We start from the raw sequence: 26,687 nt of genomic DNA on the forward strand, positions 1-26,687 counted from the left end.
GTGTTTGAATGATTTTGTCAAAACACCTACAGTATGTTGGCGAGGTTGTACATTACAGCTGGATATCCTTCAGTTACGATCATGTGAGAGAAACTACGGTGGCCACAGAAGCTCCAAAAACCAACATGGCTTGATAGACAAACACAGAATGGAAGATGACCCGGGGGACTGAATCACAGTCTGAAGAATGAAGGAAGCAGGAGAGGCACAGTCAACTATCTCAATTCTTTTTGCTCCGTTTTGTTCTCCTCCAGCGCCTCAGACATGCCTGCTGCTGCTGAATATTCACCAGCGGGCTCGGCCTCTCTCGCTGTACGGGACGTTTTGTGCTCCGGGTGGAGTTCGATCTAAAATTAAGAAAAAGTTCTGCAAAGTTGATGAGAACTGCTGGAAGCAATTTGTTAAAAAATATATAAATTAAAAAAATAAACAAATGTGAAAAGCCTCCAGCTAAAACAGAACTTTTTAACCATAAAAAGCCAGTATGGAGAGAATAATCTACATATAAAACATGTTTTATGTTTATGAATATCTGCACACAGCTGAGGATGCAAATCTGAAAAACGCCTTAAAATCCTTTACAATTCCTCTTTTGTCCGTAAGTTAGTTATTCTTGCAGGTTATTTGGTTTTGTAGATTTAAAAACTCATCCTGAAGTGGTTGCTCTGCATTTTTTTTGTTTTTTTTCCCTGTTCTCTGTCTCCACCTGCTGGTCAATCCGTTCCCTCCATATAAATATTAAAATACTGAAACGGACCCAGACAGGAACAACAAAAAAGTTTTAAGTTGAGTAAATGTTTCTGCGCTGCTGAGAAGGGCGTCACTTTAAAACGTAAGACAGAAGGCATCTTTAGTTCAACAATCTTTAATCTCTTTTTACTACATTTTTCCTGCCCAGCGCTCGCCACTCGAACTGAGCAGCAGGAATGACATAGAGCAATTTCATCCATAATTCAATAATTCACTCGTCCATTTCTCCCTCGAAAAGCCACTGCAGAGATTCTCCATGAAGGATTCACATAGTGCAGTCTCTGATGTGCCGTCACGTCACTCGATCTTCCCACCAAACCAAACCACCGCTTTTATTTCTTACCTGCAAAGAAAAAAATTAATAAATCACAAAATCAACATAAGAATGAATGCATCGGACCTTTATGAAGTATTTTCTTCAGTATCTCCTTCTATAACACTTACATCATTAAAAATTAAATCATTAAAAATTAAAGAAATAAAAACAGTTCCTAAGATTTGCACCGATATGAAAAATCTGTCCGATAACCGATACTTAGCGATGTCGAAAAATATCAAATTTAATAAAAGCATCTTCATTAAAAGCTTTTGTAAATAATGAAAAATAGACATAAGTAGTACATTTGAACAATGTTTGTTTTTATTTTGGTACAAAACATGTTTTTTGTACAATTCATATGCATGAAATATTTAAATGGCCTGTGTGTGTGTGTGTGTGTGTGTGTGTGTGTGTGTGTGTGTGTGTGTGTGTGTGTGTGCCTACAACACTATAATAATATATAAAAAAATATTTGACTCCTATGTCTCAAATGAGACATGAATATAGAACTAGACAATATTTTAAATGGACTTAGCGAAATAAAAATAAAAGTACTTCATTGATAATTGAACAAATCAACATCAGTCCATCAAACACCAAATCCAAAATATCACAAAGTTGTTCAAACTATTTTCTAATCTCTGCAAATGAGCGATTAATAAATATGTTTAATAACTTGACGCAGCTCTCGACACGCATTACGCTGCTCTTGCAAATGGTGCATATTACAATTTGAGTGTGATCTATCAACAGTGATTCACTGATTGGCCGATACCGACATGGCGGCCGATATATCGGGCCACCCTAATAATTTTATCAATGTTTTACCCCGAGACAAAATGTAGCTCCGTCTAAATCAGTGATATGAGGAACATAATGCGAGGATTATTTACAGGATATCTCACACATTAGTTCAAAACAGTGCGCGTTCATTCTGTGAATTCTAAATGATTTCCAGGCCTGGAGTTTTTCTAATTCTGTCACATTTCTAAGAACATCAGTATGTCTCTCCAGGAATTCAAAACAAACGGTGCAAACATCTGATGTTGAGAAACTGAAAACTCATTTTATTGCAATGTAATAAAAGGAGTGGTATTAATAGTAACTGCATCTGACAAGCAGACGCAGTTAAAGATGAGCCTCGTCTCACTCAGCTGAAATGGTTTGTGAAAACTCGTGTGCAACATGAAGCTTCTGTAAATCCCTTGACGCGGCTTCAACAGTGTCGATCCTCACGACTTCAACCAGCTGAAACTTTTGAATTTAAGCAGGAGAGAGTCACCAGAAGGACCTTTTCTGGAGGAGGTTCATACAACAGCCGTGTGTGTGTGTGTGTGTGTGTGTGTGTGTGTGTGTGTGTGTGTGTGTGTGTGTGTGTGTCCTCTGTTGTGGTCCACACATGGAATCTATAATTCCTGATTCGGCTCCCGGTCTGTCTTTTTCTTTTAACTTTCCTCATGAAAGAGAAAACAGCCACAACTTTCTTCAGAGACGTACATGAACACACAGAGATCAGCCAGAAATAAAATGCACACAAACAAGCCAGAGAGAGAGAAAGAGAGAGAGAGAGAAAGAGAGAAAGAGACAAAGAGAGAAAGAGACAAAGAGAGAAAGAGAGAAAGAGAGAGAGAGAGAGAGAGAGAGAGAGAGACTCAAACACAGTGACCAACAGAAACAGCACAATGAAAGGTGACCGTCTGCAGGCCTGGATGGACGGCGGGGGCTGCAGCCCTGTGATGTGGCCCAGCAGCAGGCCTCCCTGCCTGGGCACTCCCTGTTTGTAGTGGTTCACTGGACCGGAGGGGAGGGGGGGGGGGGGGGGGGGGGGGGGGGGGGGGGAGGGGGTAACCATCCGGGACTAATTGGCTCACCTTCACATGCATCTTTATCGTCTGAGTCATCAGAAATTCAGCTTTCAAAAAGACATGTCCTGTTCCACTGAGCGTGTGTGAATCCTGACAGAGGCTGCGTGGCTCGAGGCGTTCTGGACGTCCTCCACTCACTAACAGAGAGGAGGTGATCTGAGGAGGAGGGCCGGAGGAGGGGAATACTCCTGGCGTGTGCCCAGCGTGTGGACGTCGTCACACCTGACCTCACATGTTGAATCTGATCAGATTAGATGATCAAATATAGATGATCATTTTCCTCATGAACTGTGTGGTGAGAAATCAAACGCACTAACGGGAACGATTTACTTACAGAAGATTTCTGAGCTGAATGAGGAAACAATCTGATCAAACTGAAACACCGTGTGCTCATAACATCTGAGCGTTACACACCGACACTCAGATATTTCATACGTCAACTGTTGTATTATGAGTTGTACATTTCTACTGTTGGATCTGTGTGTGTGTGTGTGTGTGTGTGTGTGTGTGTGTGTGTGTGTGTGTGTGTGTGTGTGTGTGTGTGTGTGTGTGTGTGTGTGTGTGTGTGTGTGTGCAGTCCTTCTCATTCTGACCTGGGAGCTTCAGCCACTTGGGCACCTTTCCCGGGTCAGCTCTGCTGGTTCTGGGAGGCTGGGTGTGTGCTCCCGGGTCCGGTTCAGGCTGTGTGGATCCGCTGGCATTCAGCGGAGGCTCTGAAGGAGACGGCGGCTCCTCGACGCTCGTGGCGCTGGAGGAGGGCGTCGGGGAGTGTAGAATGCAGCTGAGAAGAAAAGGCCCCAAAAATGACTTTAAACTTTGATGTGCAGGGCAGGAGCAACGCCCTGGAGGAGCGCAGGGTGTTTTAATGTTGAGAAATGCACGTGTCACTTTATTATTCTGGCAGGCGAAGACGAGCTGAAGCTAAACAAGTTGATGATCTGAAACGGAGGCGGAGCCACGACCTTGTTAACGGAGCTAAAGAACAACAGGTGGGGGCCACTTCTGAAAACTGGCTCTATCTTTAGCAGGTCTGGAAAATGGTGTGTGTGTGTGTGTGTGTGTGTGTGTGTGTGTGTGTGTGTGTGTGTGTGTGTGTGTGTGTGTCTGTGTGTGTGTGTAGGAAATGAGGGCGCATGGGGGCACCTGCTGTTTAGGCAGAACCTCAAAGGGATTCCAATGATGACAGCTTTGTGACAGGAAAATAGGCCGGTTGCCGCGGGATACAAGTGCATACATACACACCCAAGCACGCACATATATACACACACAGACACACACACACACGACCAGCCGCACAATAAACACACACGAGAGCACATACCTTGCAATGGACTCGTTTGCTTGTGAGGCCGAGACGGAGGACTGGAGCAGTTCTCTCTTTATGTAAAAATCTGCGGAGGAAACGATACAACAGTAACTATTGTTTGGTTGCATTCCTCAGTAATGCTGCGGTATCTAATTCACACGAGGATATTATGAGAGGGAACCAAAGGAACAAAAAAGGGACAGAAACCTGTCTTAACATCGGAGCCGAAGTAGACGACTGCACCGGGAAACAGGTCGGCCTGCAGGCAGAAGGAAGAACAGGAGTGAACAGAAGCTTCCTAAAGATTCACTCCCGCAAAAACACAGATCCAAACAAAATGCAAACCAAAATGCCGTCGCCACATCCACGCCAAAGTTACTTCTTTTTTTTTTTTAAACGATTCATTGCAGGGGGAGATCTGAACCAGGAACCACGTCTCTTTGAAGAAGACCACAAAATGAGCGCCAATCAAACGGTGGGTGAAAAGACTTTCACCCCTGAAGCGCCGCATTCCTCTCCAGTGATCGTCGTCTTAACCGTTATAATGGACGCAGTCGCAGGCAGACGATCAACCGTACAATTAGGAGGTGGGAACAGGCAGACTGACAGACGAGGCGCAGGTCCGTCAGTCTGCGAGGAGGGAAACAGCCGAAGTCTGAGATCAGCAAGGAAACGCAACGTGAACACACACGAGGGAAAGAAGGTACGAGGAGTACAACCAGTGAGAGAATCCAAACGAGAAAGACACACAAAACAATCGCTTCACTACACAACCCACCCTCGCAAATTGTTTTTCAGTGTTTGCTTTACGGCCACGAATCCACTTGAAGACAGAATTATTCTCCTTCTGCCTTTTATTCCCACGGCCCATTAGTCAACATGGTCACATCACCGCTTCCATTTATGAAAAACTGATGAAAAGCTGGAAATCGTGACGCCACGTTTAGTCACAGTATTCATAACACCATCCAGAATACAGACACATGTTAAACACCAGGAGTGTGAAACTCATTCTCCTTCAGGGGCAACACAAAGCCGGGGCAGTAAAAAGCAGCATTAATATTTATAAATATCTAGAGACTCTAAATCTCTTTCTTTGTTTTAGTGCAACACAATAGTAATCTATCATGAAGAAGTTCCCATTCAATGAGCTGTCCCTTTACAACATATGAAAAACCTGAAATTCGAAGAAATGAACTGCCATTTCAACAATATCATGCCTCAGTTCACCAAGATTATTATTAGAATTGTTACACTATTTACACCTTGAAAGGCAGAAGACATTCTGCGACAGGTCACTGGTACTCAACAATATTCTAGTTCACGTAATGATCAGAATAACTTGTCATGTTCTAGAAATGATCTTTAATGTCGACACGTTTCTACTTCGGTGTAGTAATCCGGATCACTAGAACTGATTCACTACATAAAAAAACAAACAACACTGAAGTGGAAAGAGAACTAGAAGATTTCAGATTACTCTTTGTGTGTACCTGCCGCTCGCTGCTGACTGGACAATTTTTGGCCATTTCTTTCCGGAAACGGTTTGCCGAATCGTCAACAAAAGCTACAGCACACTATTCCAGAATATTCTGCACCTTTTTCTGTGCTTTATGTGTATGCACTTACATTTTCACCAAAAGCTCATCTGCTTTGACTGGCAAATTTTTGGGGCGTTTTTTTTCCGGAAACGATTTGCCAAATCGAAGATTCCGAGCGTTTTGATTTGCCTATTGTGTACGATCTCCCAACGCGCTGAAAATGTGGTGGAACAAATTATTATTATTTTTTTTAATGGACGTTTGCACGTTGCCTCTTGAAAGGCAGGCACACATGATAAGTTATGCTGCTGAGCGCCCCTGGTGGTCAACTAAATACATTGCATTTAATGTCATTTCTAACAGCTGTAAAATTTCATCTTGCAAGCTGGACTGGACTCTGTGGGAGGCTGGTTCTGGTCGTACGTTATAAAACAGTGGATTATCCTTTCAGTGAAGACTCTTTACTCACATTTCAAAGTTATTAATCACAAAATGTGTAAATCGTTCGTCAGTCTGATAATTTAGCGGAAGATTGTATTATGAATTAATGGAATTAATGATGGATTTCATTCTATACTTTAGTGACTTTAAAAAGATCTCTGATCAAAATTAACCTGTGAAATTAGACTTTATTCACCCCTCATGGGGGAATTCAAGAAAAAATAACAACTAATCCTATTTCTATTATTATTCTATAATATAAACAATAAAATCCCAGTCTGAGTCTTAGTCAGAGAGCGTGGAGGGCTAAAATGTTTCACTTTAGTGAGCTTGCTATTGGCTTAAAAAGGATTAATACCACATAAACACTTTCTCCTGCAACACAGCATTCACCTCCTTCCTCTTTCAGCAGGTTCAGAACTTCATGATGCAACAGTAACTTTTCAGATCTGATTGATTCCAGGCCATCTTTCCTACGTCCATCTTAGAGTTCCTTTTTTTTTTTTTGTGTAATCCTACTTGCAGCTGCATCAATCACGCAGCACTTATCTCACAAACCGTTAGTGTTGTTTTGCAGTTTGAGGCTTTAACCCATTAAGATGCGAGGAGGTATTTCTGTGAACTCTTTTAACGACCAGCTGCGATGTTTGCATGCCGCTCCCTTTAAACCTCAGCGTGAAGAGATTTCTCTCCTGGAGTCCAGCAAACTGCGGTGCAATTTTTGGACGCCACTTTTTGAAACCACAAACATCATTAAAGAGGCAGGTTTATTGACGTAATGGCCATCCTTCCTCTCATCTTATAAATTGGTCAACAACTATTTCCAAAGTTACCACAATCAGGAATGATTCACTGGCAAAAGTGTCAAATAATTGCTTGTCGAGTCTTGTGAGTTTATTTAAGAACTTAAAAGGCGTCTCTACATTTCTACGATCCACTGGCCTTTTAACTGGACATTAAAACTTAATGGTGCATTTTTACCATGTCAGCAGTTTCGATACACCTGTTGAATGGTGCTCACACACTGAAGCAACCCGGGTTTCCAAACAAATTAAAAGTCCCTGAAGTGTTTGAAGCAAACAAATATTTGTAATGTGAAGAAATAAAACCATGTCGGCTTTAACTGATGAATAAAGACAAAGAATAATTACCACTGTGCCAAGTCATGAAAAAGAAAAATCTTTAGTTTGAATCCAGGTTCATGTCACAGATAAAATATAAAATGACATTGGATGGTTGGTAATTAATGATCACAACTAGAACAGCACAAAACAGTCTGTGTGGCGTTTGCACGTTCTTCCTGTGCATCTTCAAACTGTTCAATAGAAACTATAGAAATAATAGAAACTAGCCAGGAACACTAGTGGAGATGAAACGAGTGCAAACGATGAACTGATGTATCAAAATGAACAGAAATCCAAAGTATCAATATATTCCACCCGTTTCCTTTTTGGTAATTGAAACTGGTATCTTGACTTTGGACATTTGTTTCTTAAAATCTCTTCACTTTCACTCTGAATGAAGGTGAACATGCGTCTCTAAAGAAACCAGAGATTTGGGAGACATCAGGTTTAAAGAAAGCGAGGCAGAAGGGCCTGAAACATGCTCCCTGGCTGTGATCAGGTGAAGGTATGAAGATACTGTAAAACTGATGAGAAATAAATCTGCTAAACATGCAAAGCAAAGAGGGAATTTTTAAGTACAGGGGCCATTTTATCAACAGCTCAATAGTCATGTTCAGCAGAATTGACAACGGTGATTTACACCAAAATGTTTAAAACCACTTGCATTAACTGAAATCCTGACACTTCTACTTCTTCTGTCACATTGAGGATAAATTCCCTCCCACCAGCAGGTGCCATGATAAAGGGAGTGGCTTCACCTGTCACAATGTTATGGCTGATGGCTGCATAACTTTACTCGTCGGCAACACAAGGATGGTGGAGCTCGGTTTCCCCTCCAATATGACCTGTCGCACACACGCACGCACACAATGCCCCTTTCTCTGTCACTCCTTTTGTGTAGCCGGTTGCTAAATTGGGACACGCCAGCCTAATTGCTGTGAGCAGGAAACATTGTGTTACAGTGGAACAACGGGCATTCCTGCCATCCTGCTCTCTTTGGCAGCCGCTAGCCCACTGAGGATACAACGGGTGTGTGTGTGTGTGTGTGTGTGTGTGTGTGTGTGTGTGTGTGTGTTTGTGTCAACCAGAAAGCGGGTGTAGAAAAAAAAAATAAAAGGGGGGAATGGAGAGAGTGAGAGAAAGCAAAAGAGAAAGGCAGAACGGATCCTGATGGAAGACAGAGGGGGAGACGGATGAGGGAGGGGACACCTGGTATCAAAGGGCTTCTGGGTTGGGAAACATTCCTTTCCTGCCATGACACAAAGTGATTAAAGTGTGTGTGCGTGTGACGGCGAGAGCGAGGGGAGACACATGCGTGTGTATTTATGTGTATGTTTCCAAAAAAAGATTAAAGATGCCTCGTGTTTTAAGATTGATGTATAGACAGGAAAACAGTGCCTGTCTCTCTGTGTGTGTGTGTGTGTGTGTGTGTGTGTGTGTGTGTGTGTGTGTGTGTGTCTGTGTGTGTCTGTGAGTGTGTGAGATGACACCAAAGGGATTAAAGACTTTGTTTTTGTGTGCTTTAATGCTTTTAAGTTCCTAATGGATAGAGACACGAGGGTGAACAGAGGGGGTGAGGCACAAGAGAGGGTCTGGAAAGAGGGGCTGCTGTCGGAGTGTTGGGGCTGGAGGACGGACAGAGTCGGAGTTGGGGTACTGGAGAGGGACGAAGAGTGGAAAAAACAAGCGGGGAAAGTTCAGAAAGGGACAGAGAGAGTTGAAAAACAAAGATTGGTGACTTACATCAGATTTGATCCAGAGAGATCGTGGCACCAGGAGGGCGTATACACACACACACACACACAAACTCGCATACACACATTTCAAAGTGCGCTTTTGAGGATTGTTATCTTTTGTACCAGTCCCCCAGAGGAGCCGAATCTCGTTCATCATCACAACACGATATCACTTCAAACAACTTTCCCTTCCTCCCCTTTGCTCCTTCACTTCTTCTTTCCCGGCTGCAGGTTGAGTCAAAGTGTGGAGCGAGCGAAGAGGAGGCGCACATGAGAAAGCTGCTCCCGCTATTCTTCAATAATGTATCGGAAAATAAAAGAGCGATGACAGTCCGTGGAGGTGCAAAACGATCAAGCATACTTTTTTTTTTGTTAACCATTTGCTTCATCTCGGCCGTTTCATTAATAAACTCTCGAAACCCCAAAGGCAACAAAGCATCAAGGCTGCCCATTGCTCTGTGTGTGTGTGTGTGTGTGTGTGTGTGTGTGTTTAAGAAGATCAAAGTGAGGCCTGTATTAACCCCATGTGCCAGTCTGGGAAAAATCAAGCCCAGCTGGGGTCAAGGACAGTGGAGAGGGGGGAACAAGTGTGAGTAGGGGGGGAGAAGAGGGGGAGCCGGGAATGTGGCGGGCTTTGAAGAAGAGAGAAGGACCAGCCAATACGTTTTACAGTCACTGTGAGCGCGTCTGCATGTGTTCGAGAAAGGAGACAAAGTTTAGTCCTTTTCTGGGAGTTTGCTGTCGTGGCCTGTTTGAGTCAAATCAATGGTTTTATGAGCAGCTTTTCCTTCCTTTCCACAAGTTTAAAAAGACGTCATGATAACTCTTACCTGGAAAAGTGTGGCTGAAGGGTCACTCAGGATAGTTTTTGGAGGGGTGATGACTGGAAAATGAAAGATGGTACAGATTACACACTGGAATAAAGTCTTGCTTTGACAAGTTGATTTAAGAATAAATGGATGAAACGTAACAGTAAGCAGGAAAAATTGGACATAATAAAAACTCCATTTCTTTTTTGGACCATAAAGCCGATCAAGCTGCTTCATAAAAACAGCCAAAGCATCAAAACACACAGTCTGCAAAGAAATCCACCAATCCTGTCCTAAGCTGTGGTACATCCACTCTGTGCCCAACAGAATCAACCACTGTTGAACGTTTCATGCCACAAAGAGGAGAACTGCATATGTCCGAATGCGTAGGTCAAAGGGTGGCCATCTTATATTCAGCTCCCGGTGTCATGGTGAGTTCTGCATAAAAGCTGCTCGTTGTTGTCAAAACAAAGGCTTTAAAATGCTTCATCAGAAATGCTTTCATTCGCTATGGGAGGAGCAGGCGGAACCGACAGCGACACGACAGACGGGATAGAAAACTGGATGGAACCAGGAAACACACAGTCAAGTGAGTGTGCCTGTTACTAGTACGTAAAAAATATTAATGAAATGTCATTTTCTAAATCTCTATTTAAGAAAATAATATTCATCTCTATGTAAAAACCTTATTTACATATATGAGACGACTCGCCGCAGTTCTTCAATGTCCTGCTACAACTTTGTCACAGCAGAATAATAAAACTTCAAATCTCATAATACCGTGTTAGTAGAGCTCCAGACTGTGAAACCTTATTCTCATAGTTTTTGTCACTTACAAACTAACCGAAATCTCAAAACAACTTGTAGGATTTGTCTGTTGAAGCTTGTTGGGAATCTGTTGTCAACACTCATTTAAAGCATTTTAATGCAAAAGAAAAGATAAAAAACTATTTAAAAGATCTAGCTAGTCCTTTGAGGTGTACAGTGTTTTTAATTTCCGACAATCGGAATCACATTTTCTTTTGTAGTAGGTTAGTTTCATCAAATCATAAAGCAGTAGTAACAGGATGTTAATGTGTCAAATCTAAATGATTTAAAGGAGTTTATTGTAATTGCAGATAGAGAAACTCATGTCCAGATCTTTCAAGAGGGAAACTCAGTCACAATCAAACCAGAACAAAAACCTTTTTTCGTGACATCTTCTTATTTGGTGACTTTGATGCTTGTGACGAAAAGACACTTACACAGGTAGAAACTGAGCCGAGGATCCTCCAAATGACTCCTGACAAAGTGCCTCACGTCACCGACTGGACAAAAACACAAACACACAGAGAGAAACACCAGCTGAGGCATGAAAGCGGTGAACAATCCACACCCACGACTGTAATTCATTTGTCACAAGGAATTTCCCTCCAGTTTGTTGTTGTTCTGGCTGTGGTGTTGCTGCGGAGCTGAGGTGCATCTAATCCCTGGAATTACAGACTCGTCTCTCTCCGTTATTCTGCTGCGGCTGCTCTCATGTGTGGTGAGGGAAGCCGCCAGAGCCTGGTTGCATTGCAGCCATACCTGTGGCGAGCCAGCTGAAATGCACACTCCCGACACGGCACACATTCTCACAAACACACATACCTGTCTCCAAGGGTCTGAAGAAGCCCTGCAGAACGTGCCTGTCTGGAAACTGGATCCTCAGGACCACCTGGAGAAGCACAGCAGCAACACATCCTGTACATTTTAAAGCGAATTGTGATTTGTTTTTGTTTGTTTTTTTAAACACTTGCAGGTGTGTCAGCTGGTCTCTACTCACTTTGGGATATCGATTCATCTTCTCCTTCATCTGCGATTCTCTTAGAGATTTAGTCATTAGCGGAGCCTCCTCCAATAACTTCCTGCCGAAACGAGGGACGGAAAGAGAAACTTCAAATAAAATAAAAAGCACATTGTGTGGCTGATGAAGATGTTGAGAGAAAAGCGAAAGTCATATCGTTTTATCCGCTGCCCTCGCTTGTGTGTGGTCGTGCGTGCGTGTGTGTGTCGGGAGTGCAGACAAATTGCTGTGGTTGGCTTAATTCCACCCTTGGTAATTGCAGTCATTGACATGGTAGCAGCAAAGCCACGAGGCAGCCAGCGAAGCCAACGAAGGCCGAGATTAAAGGACGTGCGCGGCGAGGCCTCGTCCCGATGGCGTTCATTCGCCGGCTGGAAGATAATCGTCTACGCAGCGCGGAGTAACGGATTGCTCGCAGCATACCATATTTAGAAGCTTTTTGTAGTGTGCGTGGTGTCTCATAAACGAGAACATGTTTGCAAACACACACGAATGTCTCAACAGCTGCGGCCCGCTGCAGCCACATCCAGGGAGCAAAGAACAAAACTCGTGTGCATCTGTTTTGAAGGAGCCCTCATAAATAAATAAAAACTTCAAAACGCATGCAGTGATGCCCGCCGTGGTGTCCAGCCTGCCCGTGGCCTCTCTTCACTGCAGTGGCATTCTGCAATTAAGGGTCATACGTCATCAAAGCACCAGCGGGACCGGGTGCCAAATTATGACTAATTATCGGTTTCAAACACTCCAAGAAAACATCTGATCCAGACGCGTTTCTCCAGCAACAAGGTATTTGTACTAAATATCAGGCACAAACAGTCGTCTGCGCCGAGTCACTGAAGTGATTCTTTCACCTCCTCCTCACCTCTCGCTTTTCAGCTGAGCGAAACGCTTCCTAATGTCGTCCACTGTCACTTCAAAGAACTCATCGGGTAGATCGGCGTGGCCCTCGGACCCGCGGGACATCGAGTCCAAGTGGTAGATCATGGCGTCCCGCTCCACCGGCTGCAGACAGAAAGTGAGCTGAAAGCAGCCTGTTGGCTCACGCACCTCTTTAACTCAGCATTGAAATCAGAAGGGAAACAGACACACTGAAATAAAGTTGGCAAAACGCAGAGGAATCCTCTCAGGAATAAACATTTTTACCTCCAAGAACTCCTCCTCCCGATTCGTATGCTCATCCTGTCGATTAGAACTGGTTTTACACTGTTAACAGAGAAAATAAAACAAGTCCAGTTAAAGTCAGACAATCAGAGCTAAATTCCCAGTTGAACGTTACTCATCATGTGAAACTGCAAACAACTTGTTGTTCTTGGTGCAAGGGAGTGTGTTTGTCTCTAAAATAGCAAAGATGCACGCAAACACAAGAGCAGACGTATCCTTTTCACTGAAGTGGGCTGCTCGTCGTCACGGCCGACTCTTGTGTTTGTAACTTTTCTGTTCGACAATGAAGAATTTCCTTCTACCGCTGGGAGATTCTTTCTTAGTCCTCCAATTAGTTTGACTTGGATCCCCCGTCTCGCTCTGTCCATATGTCAGAGTGTCCTTGAGCAAAACACCAAACTGTAAATTACTCCCAAAGGAGGATGAGAACCTGGGAAAGCAGCCATCATCAATGGTGTGTGTGTGTGTGTGTGTGTGTGTGTGTGTGTGTGTGTGTGCGTGTGCGTGTGCATCCAATAGTTTGAAGCTGTTTGAGACTGATGAAGTGAATGTATTTAGTAAGACATACATTTTTGACACTTCATCAAAACTTTCTCTTTGCAGTTTCATTTACTATTTTTTGAGGGTATATTTTATGTAATTAACAAGACAAGTTTTTAAACAAAGGAGCTAAAAACATTTGGCACAAAACAGAAAACCGTATCCTTTGAGAGCTCAGCTGTGTTTCCTAAATGACAAGGAGAAAACATTATCAACTATTTCACATAAATGTGCACTTTTTAAGGCATCGTTGGCCTTTACAAGTCACTAGTTAAAAAAAAACAAAAAAAAAACAAGCCTAGTATTTTTTGGTGTGACAACTATTGTCATTTATTCAGATTCAAGCTTGTTGAGTAAATGCGGTACCATATTGGAAAGTCGTGACAGGTATTGTCCTGACCGCAGCGCTGATGTTTTGTTGTTGATTTTCGTCGTATTTAATAAATTTTTCAATAGAGTTTAACTTCTCATTTTCCTGCTTCTACAGACCCAAACTATTCCAATATACGAGTAGTGTTTCCTTCAATTCTACTCAGTTGTGATTCTTCAGCTTCATAACAGTACAGCTGACTTCAGAAACAAGGTGAACTCAGCTTCATTATTTAAAGCAGCAATGCCATGCAGCTCGACCTCAAAAGATGTTTCAGATTACGACGTGTTAACTTTGAAGTCTTTTTTTAAACTTCTATGCTTCGGCAGTTTGAGGTTGAAAGTTATTCTCGACTTTGGAAGCGAACTGATGGAAAACTCATCTCGGCACAACATCCGTATAGAAAAAGTTTTGTGGCTTTCAAGTGGATCACATGTTCTCTATTAGCAAATTCAAAGCAAACACAAACAACAAGTCCCAACATCAGAAAATGGAAATGAGTCTTCAGTTTGAGGAAACCTGAGCGTTTCCTGTTCAATCACTTTAAAATATGTAGATATTTACATGGGTCACCTTGGTGCTTGAACCGTGGCTGGATTTGGCTTTCTTGGCTTTGGGTGATTCAACCACAGGAGGCAGGGCCGAGAGTGAGGATGACGATGATGATGAAGACGCAGAGTGTCCAACCGGGCCCCCGAGGCGCTGACCACCTCCAGAAAATGGAATGAAAGGAGCCGCGGGAGCAGAGGAGGAGGACGGGTGCGAGTTAAGTCCCGACGGCCCCGCCTCCTCTCCATCCTCCACTGGTGGTGCACTTCCTACTTGAAGGGCGTCTTGCCGAACTGCGTTCTGGGAGTTTGAAGCGTCTCCCTGCTGAACCGGGCGTGTGCTTGTAGGCGCGACGGGAGTCGGTGCGGATGATTCCATTGGCACATTGGGGCGAGGAGCTGTGTTTGGCACCGCTGTTGGCGAGGTCTCCGGAAGCGACGGGGTGGCATCGGGCTGAGACGGTGGGCGAGGCTCGGTTTCCTTGGCAACAGGTGTGGTCGGAATAGCGGCTGTTTCAGATGCATCATCTTCTCCGGGCGATTTATCCTTTTTGAGTAGGAACCTTAAACACCAACAATGAAAAAAACATTGTTAGTCTGAAATTTCAAGAATCGATCTCCAGACTGGTAAAGTCCCATGCAGGTGTATCTGCATCAGCTATTTTGTGAAATAATGATTTCTAATATGAGAAAATTGCAATTTTTGTAGCGACTCTATGATGAGGTTCCCTTTTTCAATCATAACCTGAGGCGAAAGAGATCAACAGCTCAATGACCAACTGAAGCCAGACGTGAAACCAACAACTCAGTATTTGAATTTAATGTGAACCACCGACATGAATACTTGGCTTCGTTTGTTTGCAAACTATTATCCACTGTGTTTAACATGTACACTGACCCATGTACGCTGACACATGTACGCTGACACACAGCAGTAAGATCGACGATAGCCTGAACAGAGACATTTTCCAACGGGCACAGAAGCAAATCTTCACTTCCTGTCTGGGGAAATCATCCAGGTGTAACAACCCCGAACAAACTGAAAGAGTGAAGAGACTAATCCTTAATATTATAAAACTCCAGAGAGGAGGACGGGCTCAGTCAGGGACAGGAAGCAAGGTGATATTGTGCACTTTTATTTCATTTATTTTTCCAGGCAGGAGAGTCGCCTCACAGTGTCAGTTTGGCTCCTTCTTGTCATTTTCAGACTTTGTTTCTGTGCTGAAAGGTGGCAAAAGTGCTCAGTTTCTTTAATCAATCTATAATACAAATGTAAAAATCTTTAACGTTCATGTACACATTAAGGCCTCTTTGACTTGACTCCAATTAAAACCTTTATTTTATGACAAAGTGATATCTTTGAGACGGCGTAATGAGCCGTCAATCCATCAACTTCTGCAGCTTCGTTGTGGAGAACCGTGACTGTCAGCGGCTCTGAATTATTATCCACAGTGTTTCAAACAAACGAAATGAAAACAAATGAAACACATGAAAGCTTGAAAACAAGCAGGATACCTGACGATGGCACTTCCTCCTGTGAGACCCAGAGACTTGAGCGTGGCCTTCCTCAGTGCTTCTTCTCCACTCACCTTCGTACAAACACAGACACAGACACAGACACAGAAACAGCTGTGTTACCATAATACTCACTTTCATCAGCGGAGGACGGGAGCGTTACAGGGACACCACATACCTCGTCTCTCATGTAAACACACACAGGAGTGGATCCCGACTCCGACAGCAGCGATCCACTGGAGGAAGGAGACGATATCGAGGGAAAGAAGTGACACTATTATTGCGAGCAGTTTTGCTTTGCTTTAATGGCGACACAAAAGCAGACCAGCTTTCTTTACATTCTCCGAGGGGGAATCGGCCCCGCGACTTCACACGAAACTCGTGCGATGCAGTGGCACACGGTCTGCATGTGCAAACCATGTGTGCACAATCCTGAGTAGAACCTAATTGAACCATAAATGTTTTACTATTGTTCTCCCCAATCCTGAAAATCAAAGCCTTCCCCTTCGCCTTCACAACATTCCCCGAGCGTTTAACGTCACTGTGGAAGTTAATGTTCATTTCATGGAAGTGTAACTTCCCTGGGAAGGGATCGGGATACGGAGTGATGTCAGTTAATAGAGATGAGATGAGGGCTGGACGAGTACTGGAGCACCTGGGACCGCACAGCTGGAACTACTGAGCAACAGCTGTCTGGACGTGTGTGTTTGAATGAGTGTGTTAGAGAAAACTAACTTCAGAGGAGGAGAAGAAGAAGGAATGTTATCCTAGACTGTGTTCATATCATTAAACAATGTATGAAAAGCAATCATTTTAAATATCTTTATGAAGCATTATATTACAAATATATTTTGATTTAGTTTTATCTAGTTGGTGCTCACGCCTCACAGCGAGAAATCGATGGTTCGATTCCGGGGTTGGGAGCCTTTCTTTGTGGAATTTGTGTTTAATCTGATTTCCTCACAGGCCAAAAAACAAGGTTTTCAGGGACGTATAGATGACTTTAAATAATTATGAAAAATTTGGGGCAGCACACTTGAGACGGCCTGTTGTCCTCCTGCCTGTATGGGGGACAGTTTACCCTCCTATATATTATGTTATTTGAGACTCCAAATGGGTTAAATATAATTATGAAGGATGGCCTTTTAGCTGCTGGTTCGGAGAGCTTTCTGTAAAAGATGAGGAAACGTCTCAACTCTGTTGTTAAGCTCTGGTCCAAGAAACTTGAGAAGAAGTTTACCAATGAGACCACCTTTTGTCTGAATTTATTTTTTTTATTCATTTTTTTGGTGCCACCAATGAGGACAAACTCGTCATTAAGACCTTTGTCTGTTCAGCCATCAGGCTGCTGAATCTTGGGAACTTTTCATTAGACACATTAAGTGTTTTTACTCATTTGTATACATTTTAATTATGCCTCTTTTCCACACTGTAGAGTCATGTAAGTTGTTTTTAATGTTTACATAGTTATTTATTCATTCATTTTTCTGGGCTAAGATGGGTCGACCGAGTTACCCAGATCAGGATAAATATAATCAAATGTCAGCTGCTATAAACTCCAATATACTGCAACTCTAGATCTGAATACAACAGATACTGACTGAGTGACAGAAACGGATTTTGTTGTTTTTGTATTTTTTTAATAGTTTTAATCTAGAGGAGCTGTTTTGGCCACAAGCTTGTGCTTCATTGATGATATCAGTAACAGACAAGAGAAAAAGTGTTTCAACAATTAGTGCAAAGGAAAAAACACATTTACAGGTGGTTTGTCGCTTATGAGGCAAAGTCTGTGGAAACCTAAACTACTGGGTATACGTCAGTACGACATAATGTAAAAACAATTCAAGTTATGTCCATTAAAAACGAACTTTTTACACTACCAGCTGCACCAGATATTTTCAGCTCGTATTCAGACACGAGCCTGAAAATAGGAAATGAATCCACCACAAATACAAGTCTTACATAAATGCAGCAGGCTGTTGGAAGGATTTTCAGAAAAATGAATGCAGATTACAGGAAAGAAGTAAACACCTCAACTCTAAACATAAGCCCACATTTATCTCCAAGACAAACCATGAACAAAAGATAAACCTGAAAAAGCCACAGAGAAAAAAAGCATTTTATGCATGTTTCTGTTTAATTCCATGACTGGAAATCACCTGTCGGTTCGTTTAACTTGACTGCATATTAAAGTATCTTCAGGTGACCGTTTGTCGTACACACACCTGATCTCTGGGAAATGAGTGAGCAGCTCCCACAGACTCTGTCCAGAGGTGAAGGAAGCCTGGAGCCGAGAGCCGTCCTCCCTCTGCAGAGCGATGCGCACCTGATGGAACCACAAGAGGAGGCAAGCTGAGTGCAAATGGACATTACAGACCACAAACACGTCAACAAACACACTCCAGGAATAAACTGCAGGTCCTCGGTGTCCTCTCGGTGTGTGTATACTCTCAGAGGATTACTCAGATTTTCGTTTATTTATTTAATATGTGAACTTAGTAGAGGACGCATGCAACCAGAGACAACAGTTAAATTTGTTCAAGAAATGCATTAAAAAAAACAAAACAACAACAACACCCCAGCTGGAAACCATTACATTAACACTGAACAGACCGTCGCAACACTTTGAAGGGTTCGGTCAGTTTTTCTCTTTGAACCAATTATCAATTAAAGCTTCCTTTAAGCACAACAGAAGCTTAAAATATAACATCTTTAACCTCAGACATTTCGTGTGGTTGGACTCAGACAATAGACAGAGAATCTGACATTATATTTTGAATCAAAGTCTCGCTGGGTGGGTGCTGGTGAGCTCTTGACTCTTCAGTCTTGAGCTATTTTGCACCAAGAAAAATTCTTTTTGATAATCAAACCTGATTAAGCTGCACATGTGGGCCAAACTTGGCCTGAAACTAGCAACACCAGGCATCAATGTGAGCCCAAGTCCTACTTCTTTCTCTTGTTTACTCTGCAACAGTGTTGTCCGGCACAGGAAACATGCTGCACTTGGGCACACCGGGAGAGATGAAAAGACGGCCTTCGCTGTCAACAGACAAACACGTCACACTCACACACCGGTCTGGCCGGGGTGTGCGGGTGTTTGTACGCGGCGAGAAAATCTGCGAGGCAGCAACAGTCAACCATCCATCAAATGAACAAAAACAGCAGATCAAACCCAGCCGAGATTTTACTGCTTAGATTATGATGCCATGAAGTCATAGGAAACTACAGCTCAGCTACAACAAAAGACTTTTATTGGACAGAAATCAAAGAGAGAGCACACGCGGAGAATTCAGGTATTTCCAGGTACAAAAACCCAACGTGTATAACTGATTGAATCATTAAAAACACACTAAAAATGCATTAAAATAAAAAATAAAAAAAACATCGTCTGACCAAACAGGTTTTAATAGTTAGCATCACAATAGGTTTATTATGTTACTGGGATAACGAGCTGGCGTTCTCGTCGTATGGCGATTGGCCGTCTATTGAGGCAGTGTAAACACTTAATCATATCAACATGTTCATACGATGACTATTGTGGCTGAAATTACTATGGTCTTGGCATTTGTTAGAATCATCTTAATGTGGTGAAATTAAAATGAAGTGTAAAGGTTCAAAAGAGTTTTAAAACGATCATAAAATAACTTACAAATCGAACCTGCAATAAAACTAGCAGCATTTCTCATCGGCTTCTCTGAAATTTGCTGTAACGCTTGTAATTATTGTTGTAATCCTTTAGGGAAACGAGGTCTCGAGTTGAAGTTTGCTGGTTCAAATCCCCCTGCTGACAGGTCACCACTGTAGGCCCCTGAGCAAGGCACCAAACCCCCAAGTGCTCAAAGTGGGTATTAAGAATCAAATATCAAGCATCCAAAATGTACCCTCCATTGCCACATATAAACCTTCTTCTTTTTACTCTTGAAAGTTGCTCAATTTGGTTGATGAGAAACAGTATTTATGGTTATGGCACATGACTTCAGATTGTAATTGTGGTTAAAGTTTAATAAATCAGCCACAGTTTCATAGTTATTGTGATCAAAAGGTTCAGTCCTGGTGCACATGTACTATTTATACACTCAACCGGCTAAAGGTGCACCTCAAACACACACAACATCATGGATTGTTTTATTTCTACCATCATTTCATTCAAAAGGTCAAACTTCCATATAATGTAGATTTAATACACATAAATTGAAATATTACAAAAAAATGTCTTTGAAATTTCAGCCATGAAAATCTAAGTTATGAAGATAATATATCAATATAATATCTCAAGCAACAAGATCTCATCTGTTTCCAGATGCCTGAAAGCTTTTTGTTTTTATGTTTTGTTTATTTGTAAAACAAACTAACAAAACTTCCAATCACTTTCACTTATATTCTAACTTTTTGAGATGCAGCTGTGCTTGAATGATTGACAGAAGTTCTTGAAATGAAGCAAAACTCCTGATGTATAAAAGAAAACGCTTTGTGAAGTATCCTCCTGTGTGCGTTTACTCTTTATGAGAGCCACCTGACTCCATACTTCCGTCTTGTTGGTTATGCAGGTGTGGATGGTTTTCTTGTAATAGTTTGGGAATTTGGAGTCGGCACCCATCAGGGTGTTTTAATGCAGGGCACGAGGGATCGCTTCATAGTTTGATAAATGAGAAAGTGACGTGAGCTGCGTGCTCATGAAGGAATTTTCAAACAACATGGGTTATTATGTATAACTGAGGTAAGAGAAGCTTCTGGACATACATGATGCACAGCTAAGACCGCTAAAGGCTGCATGTGCGGAAATTAAGATAACTGAGCCCAGGAGGTATGGAAAGTCAGTGCTGGGATGGTTTTTTACTTGTGCAAGCTGTTCCACCTCTCCTGGCTCAATTACAGGTCAGAACATAATTCTAAATATAGACACTGCCGGGTCTCCTGTGAATGCTGTGGCTAAAATAGCTCAAATATTAAAATCTCTCTCCAATGTGCACCAAAACGTAAAAATGAGTCAGAGTACGACATGACTAACGCGACGCCCATCATCACCATGGCAACAGCTTCTGATACAAGTGAAACGTTTGTTTCTGCAATACTTCAAAACACATTTGACTGTTCATCTTAAACCCCGACATGCTCTTTCCTGGGAACAAGTATTCCTTCTCACAGCTCGACCTTCTCTGAATGAAGGCAGGATTCACCCTGCGCAGGTCCATCACAGGGCATTTAACCAGGAAGGCCTGATTCTGGACTGTGGGAGGAACGGAAGAAACGAGAGCAAACCAACACGTGCAAACCGACAACAAACAACCTCCAGACAGAAAGGCTCACCAGCCAAACACAGACTCAATCTAACAGGGACAATCACGCTGTGGAGCTGGAGTGCGAGCCATAACAACACAGATCACACTAATTGAAATGTTATCAGAGTTTGAATGACTGAAACCAAAATGGCTTCAATCATTAAAGAAAAGTCACTGCTCAAGTTCTCCGTTACTGGGTGAAACTCTTTTGTTGAATTCCGCTTCACGGCGATAAGAGCATCTGCACACATTTTTTTCCTTTTCTTCTTAACCAGGCATGTTTCACATGTGCAGATGCTTCTTACGAATACCTCAGTTTTAGTATTTTAATGGGTCAAAGAGGCTCTGACTTTGGCAGAGTATTATTTCTGAGCTCGGTAACTCTGATTAGGATTTGTTTGACTCTTTAGTTTCAGAGTTTGTTTACTTTTTCCACAAGCACTGGGAATGTCTAAAGAATATGTTCAATAACCACATGAAGCATTATAACTGTTTGTGCAGCACGTCGTGTTTGACTATGTTCATGACGGATCAGATCACATTTTCGGAATAATTAATTGAAAAAACAAACCAGGAAATTGTAAAACGTGTCACAGTATAATAAAAGTTCTTTGTGTCTAATTTATTTAATTGACTTGTAATTTAATAACAGATGCTAAAAGTTCATGCAAAAGCTTCAAACACACTTGAGAGGCCTCAAAACTTCTTGTGTAGCACAACAAAATACTTGTTTCAAATTTTTCAGTATAAATACAGATCTTCACAATCGCTCTAATCTGGATTTTTCCTTATTTTTTTACAGAAAATGTAATCAAAGCTAAAATTCTACTTTTATGGAACAAACTTTGTGAGCAACTGTCCCCAAATCAAAATAATAAGACAGCCCAGATACAGAAATCCTATAAAATACAAACATTAACAAATATGTCTTCCTATTGTGAGAAAACTAAATCTATGCAACAACCTTACAATTTTGACCTGATTCTGTAAATGACATTGACCCAAGACATCTGTACTTGATATGTAGCGCTTTGCCATTTTATAACTATTTTTCTCACTATTTTGCTGCCGCCATAATTTTCCACTCCTCTCTCACCGTCAGCCGATGTCTCTTCCTCACAAATACAAACACACCTCCACTTTCTTTTAAACTAACCTGGGCTTCAGCTTGCTTCCTTGTACTCGTAACCATTTCCAGTTTGGCGTTGTTGGGTAGGTTGGCAAACCTCCACGGCAGAGTCAGGTCAACAACAGTCCTCTGAAACCTGTCCCAGGGTGAAAAGAATGCAGTAGCAGTGAGTTTCTTAGTGTTCAATAACAACACCAGCAAGGTGCCCTCTGAAAATGATGAGTTGTCATATCCTTAGAACTCAAAATAACAGACCAGAGTTGGGGGAGTCAAGTTAGTTTTATCCACAGAAAATTAATCCATAACCATTTAAAAAGTACTTGATTTAGTTGTGGTCTAAAAATATTAAGAAATATTAATAACACCTAACATTCTAGTTTCCAACTTTCTAAATGTTTTCTTATTCCTTTAGTCCTTTAAGACAGAACTAGAAATATTTTAGATAGTGAATTTTTGATTACTATAAACAACTTTTCTAAGTCGGATCGTGAGATGCTGCAGAAGACATTCTCTCTGCCATACAAGGCCGTAGTGAGCCTCAGAATCAAAATATTTCCACGGCCTGTCTGCTGGAGTTTGTATGTTCTCCATGTGCATGTGTGGGGTTTTCTTGTAGTACTCTGGGTTCCCACCACAGTACAAAGCCATGCAGATTAAATGGGTCTTTGTTTCTAAACTAACTGTAAGGTTATATGTGTATGTGTGACTGTCAGCCTCTGTGTGTTAGCCTTGTGATGGATTGGTGAATCTTTCCAAGGCATAACCGTAGTCCCCCCCCTGATATTAAGGTGGTATTAGCTTCAGTTCTCCACAACAATAAGTGCATTATGTTGATTGGTCAATTATAGGTGTAAGGATGGAAACACTGAGTGAGTCAACACAGAACTTTATAAAGACTATCAGAAAACATTTTCTGCCTACTTCCATTTGACTGAATTATGCTATTTGAGTCATATCTTGACATATTTGCACGTTCTTGCACACGAAAGCACTTTAACGTTCTCTTGTTGTTGGAGATTTTCTATCATTTACTTTGCAGTGGTTTCGGTGTCTTCGAAATGTTGGTCTTCTAGTACAGTAGAAGCAGAATGTTTATGTATCTACCTAAGGTTCCCAGTGTTTTGGGTGTCACAAGGTGCACAGGGGAACCTTTCTTTGTTGGGTCAGGTGTTTCACCCGGAAGGAGAAACAGTTTTTGGTCAGTGAAGCGGGTAACACGTCTGGATGTTTGAGAAATATTCGTTTGAGTGTGCAGGACACTGTCAGTTGTAAGATGTTAATAAGTGAGAAAGGAGTTCAGTTGTAAATGACTTGGGACATTTTTATTCATCCCACAGAACGACGTAATTAGGTAGAAATGTGACTAAAACTAATGTCAGATCAGGCTTAAATTAAATGACCTATTCTGTAGGATGGGACTGTGGTCTTCAGCTAATAGCATCGGTTTGACTAGTTAGACAATTTTGGTCCAGTGCAGCTGTTTTTCTGGTATATTACTGTGTTGTAGTTTAGTTGAAGGGGTTAAACTGATGGGCATCGTGTCATAAAGCACAGTGACAGCTCCAAACACTCACTTCAAACCATGATCGTCCGGGTTAAAGCCATGACTTTTACACACTTCCTCCAACACCTGGGGGCGGTGGGGAAACACAGGGTGTCAGACACACAGTTAAAACACATTTTCGAGTTTTATTTCCATTTCAGAGGCGCACAAACAGAAAGTGATCTGTCACTGGCTAACCACTGTTAGCACAGCGAGCTAACAGTGAGAAAACAATTTGGTTCTTTCACAGCGGCAGAAACGCCGATTCAAACCAACCGCCAGGACCGGAAAACGGTGCTCGTTTCCTAAACATGGCTTACCTGCAGTAAAGGGGTGTTTGGAGAAACTTTAATAGTTTGTCTTCTCCCGTTTGGTGTGAGAACCGTTACAGCTGAGCCACTGGCCGCCATCATGATTCGTGACGTCACGTTGTTTGTTTGAATCAACTTTATTGGCAGCACAAGCCCAATATTATTTAACTCTTTACTTTCCTGACAGTGCTTCACAGCGTCGTGATTTTTATCTGTAGAAAATGCTATATGAATAACATTTACTTACTTACCGAATCAGAGGTATTTTTTATTTTCAGGTATTGTTTCATAGGAGGAATTTGTTTAGTGGTTTTGGGCCAGGATTATGGCATTAATCTTTATAAAAAATAGGAAAAAAAGGGAAGCTAAAGACCCTTATACTAACATATGCTCACACAACTTTTCCATATACATATATTCACATATAGCTACAAGAACCCAAAAAATAACAATATAACTTAAAATGCACTTCACTTTTACAGTAGCCCTAAAGCAATTTACGTTCATCACATAACCCATTCACACACCAATGGAGGCTGCGGCCATGCAAGGTGCCGTTACTCCAATGGAACAGTTTGGAGTTAAGTGTCTTGCCTTTTCCAATGGCAACCTACGTAAACACACTCTGATCACCAACAAAAGTTCTCTTTCACATGAAGCACCCTGAAAAGGCACATTTTATGGCAAAAAAAAAATCCAAGTTTTCATTTACAGTAGTATGTAGTTTGTTTTGTAGTTACTGATGAACCAAAAGTATCGTGTCTCATAGCAATGCAGCCGCATGCAGACCTCAGCCTGCGGTCATAAGGTGATGTCAGACCAGGAAGTGAAGTTAGTTAGTAACAATGATGTTATGACGAAAGTGAAAGTGAAAAAAATGCCAATAGTTTTGACAGCAGAATATATATTATTCCTATAAACCTATATATATATATATATATATATATATATATATATATATATATATATATATATATATATATATATATATATATATATATATATATATATATATATATATATATATATATGTATATATTTTCAAGCCTTCTTTACAAGCTAGAGCAAAGAAATAAACTCAATCACATACACAGAAAAATATTTACACACATATTTACAAAAAAAAAGTATATTTCTTTTGGGCAGGTTTTACTGTCATCAAGTTCAGATGTGCCATGCCTCATCATCACACGCTTTGCACCTGCTGGACCTTCGGCTCTTGCTACAGTAAGTGAAAGTCTATTGGCGATATGAGGTCTGTTACTTTTGTCAGTCTGCAGGGCAGCAGGCACAGGCAAGTGGCCACTCTGTGGCTGGACACGGGGGATTGCGACTGTGACACAGGGCTGTAGTCAAGTCCAACGTAATCAAGTCCAAATCAAGTCTGAGTCACAAAGGTCCAAGTCCAGATGAGACCAAGAGTAAACTTTATGACAGAAAAAAATATTTTCACGACCACAAAATTAGAGAAAATTCATTTTACTCAACTCTTCTAATAGGGCTTTTCCACCAACAAGAACCAGGTTATAGTTCAGGGCCGGTTCTTAAATGAGCACCGCCAAAGAAGCGGTTCTTTTTCCACTGTTAACGGAGCCAAGTGAGAGCCACGTCAATGGGTCACTCCAAAATGTAATACGTCACTGATTTCACCAATTTAGTGCTGATAGTGTTCATACCGGAACGAGGAGACGGACTATATTCATTGGTTTGGTCCGGGTCACTCCATCTAGTCACGCCTGAACCTCGGATACAGACTGAAGAGCCAGAAAACATTACGTCTCCTCGTATCTCTATTGCTGTTTTTTCACGTCAGTCTTGTTTTAGTCCAGAGCCCCGGAGTGGCCATTGAGAGAATAATAATAATAATAATAATAATAATAATAATAATAATAATAATAATAATAATAATAATAATAATAATAATAATAATAATAATAATAAGCTTGGGGCTTATTTTTCAACATTTGGGCATTACATAATGAATTTCTGCTCCTTTCACTTCTGGATGTATCCGAATCAAATGCTTCAACATGGAGGAATGGAGGTGTAGAATGATAGAAAGCAGCTCTACAGCCGTTTCCAATGACAACCTACGTAAACACATGCTGATTAAAGTTCTCTTTCACATGAAGCGCCATTAAAAGTAGTATGTAGTTTGTTTTTTAATTGCTGATGAACCAAAAGTATGGCTTCATTATAAAGTTCTGTGGGTTGAAAATAATAATGATGCGTCTCGTAGCGGAGCACAATGCAGCCTCATGCAGACCTCAGCCTGCGGTTATAACGCAAAACAAGACCTGGATTCGTGAAGTTAGTTACAATGATGTTACCATGAAAAGCGTGAAAAAAAAACGACAATGGAAAAGTGCTTCTAAATTATATATCGACGGAGCTGACAGACAGCGGAGGAGCACGGCAGTCCTCTGGAGAGCTACGGCTCCATGATCACGGATTAAATTATCTCGTTCCCTCCAGACCCTGCTCTAGCCCACCAACCATGTGGGGCCGGCTTAGCACCCGTTTAGCCCCTGGTGGGCAGGAGCTTTGGAAGAACCTTGGAATAAAGACAAAGAAC

The 26,687-nt window shown here is 41.7% G+C and overlaps 1 protein-coding gene across 2 annotated transcripts; it reads right to left on the reverse strand.

The window, feature by feature from the left end:
- Positions 1–844: 844 nt before the first annotated feature.
- Positions 845–24,230, reverse strand: aspscr1 (ASPSCR1 tether for SLC2A4, UBX domain containing). Of its 2 annotated transcripts, none has more exons than XM_080464119.1 (17): positions 24,122–24,230; positions 23,833–23,888; positions 22,286–22,394; positions 18,076–18,176; positions 16,029–16,086; positions 15,851–15,924; positions 14,361–14,898; positions 12,860–12,919; positions 12,579–12,718; positions 11,696–11,777; positions 11,521–11,587; positions 11,136–11,198; positions 9,913–9,965; positions 4,448–4,499; positions 4,256–4,325; positions 3,528–3,715; positions 845–1,093 (listed from the first exon to the last, which is right to left on the reverse strand). In XM_080464119.1, exons 1-17 carry the CDS (start codon positions 24,212–24,214, stop codon positions 1,083–1,085), a joined length of 1,815 nt encoding a protein of 604 aa, XP_080320245.1. In that variant the 5' UTR covers positions 24,215–24,230; the 3' UTR covers positions 845–1,082. The 2 variants fall into 2 exon arrangements, with proteins under 2 accessions (XP_080320245.1, XP_080320244.1); XM_080464118.1 differs by having other exon boundaries at positions 853–1,093; positions 14,352–14,898.
- Positions 24,231–26,687: the final 2,457 nt, after the last annotated feature.

This window comes from Lipophrys pholis (genome assembly GCF_963383615.2).
Source record: "Lipophrys pholis genome assembly, chromosome: 5".
NCBI lineage: Eukaryota > Metazoa > Chordata > Actinopteri > Blenniiformes > Blenniidae > Lipophrys > Lipophrys pholis.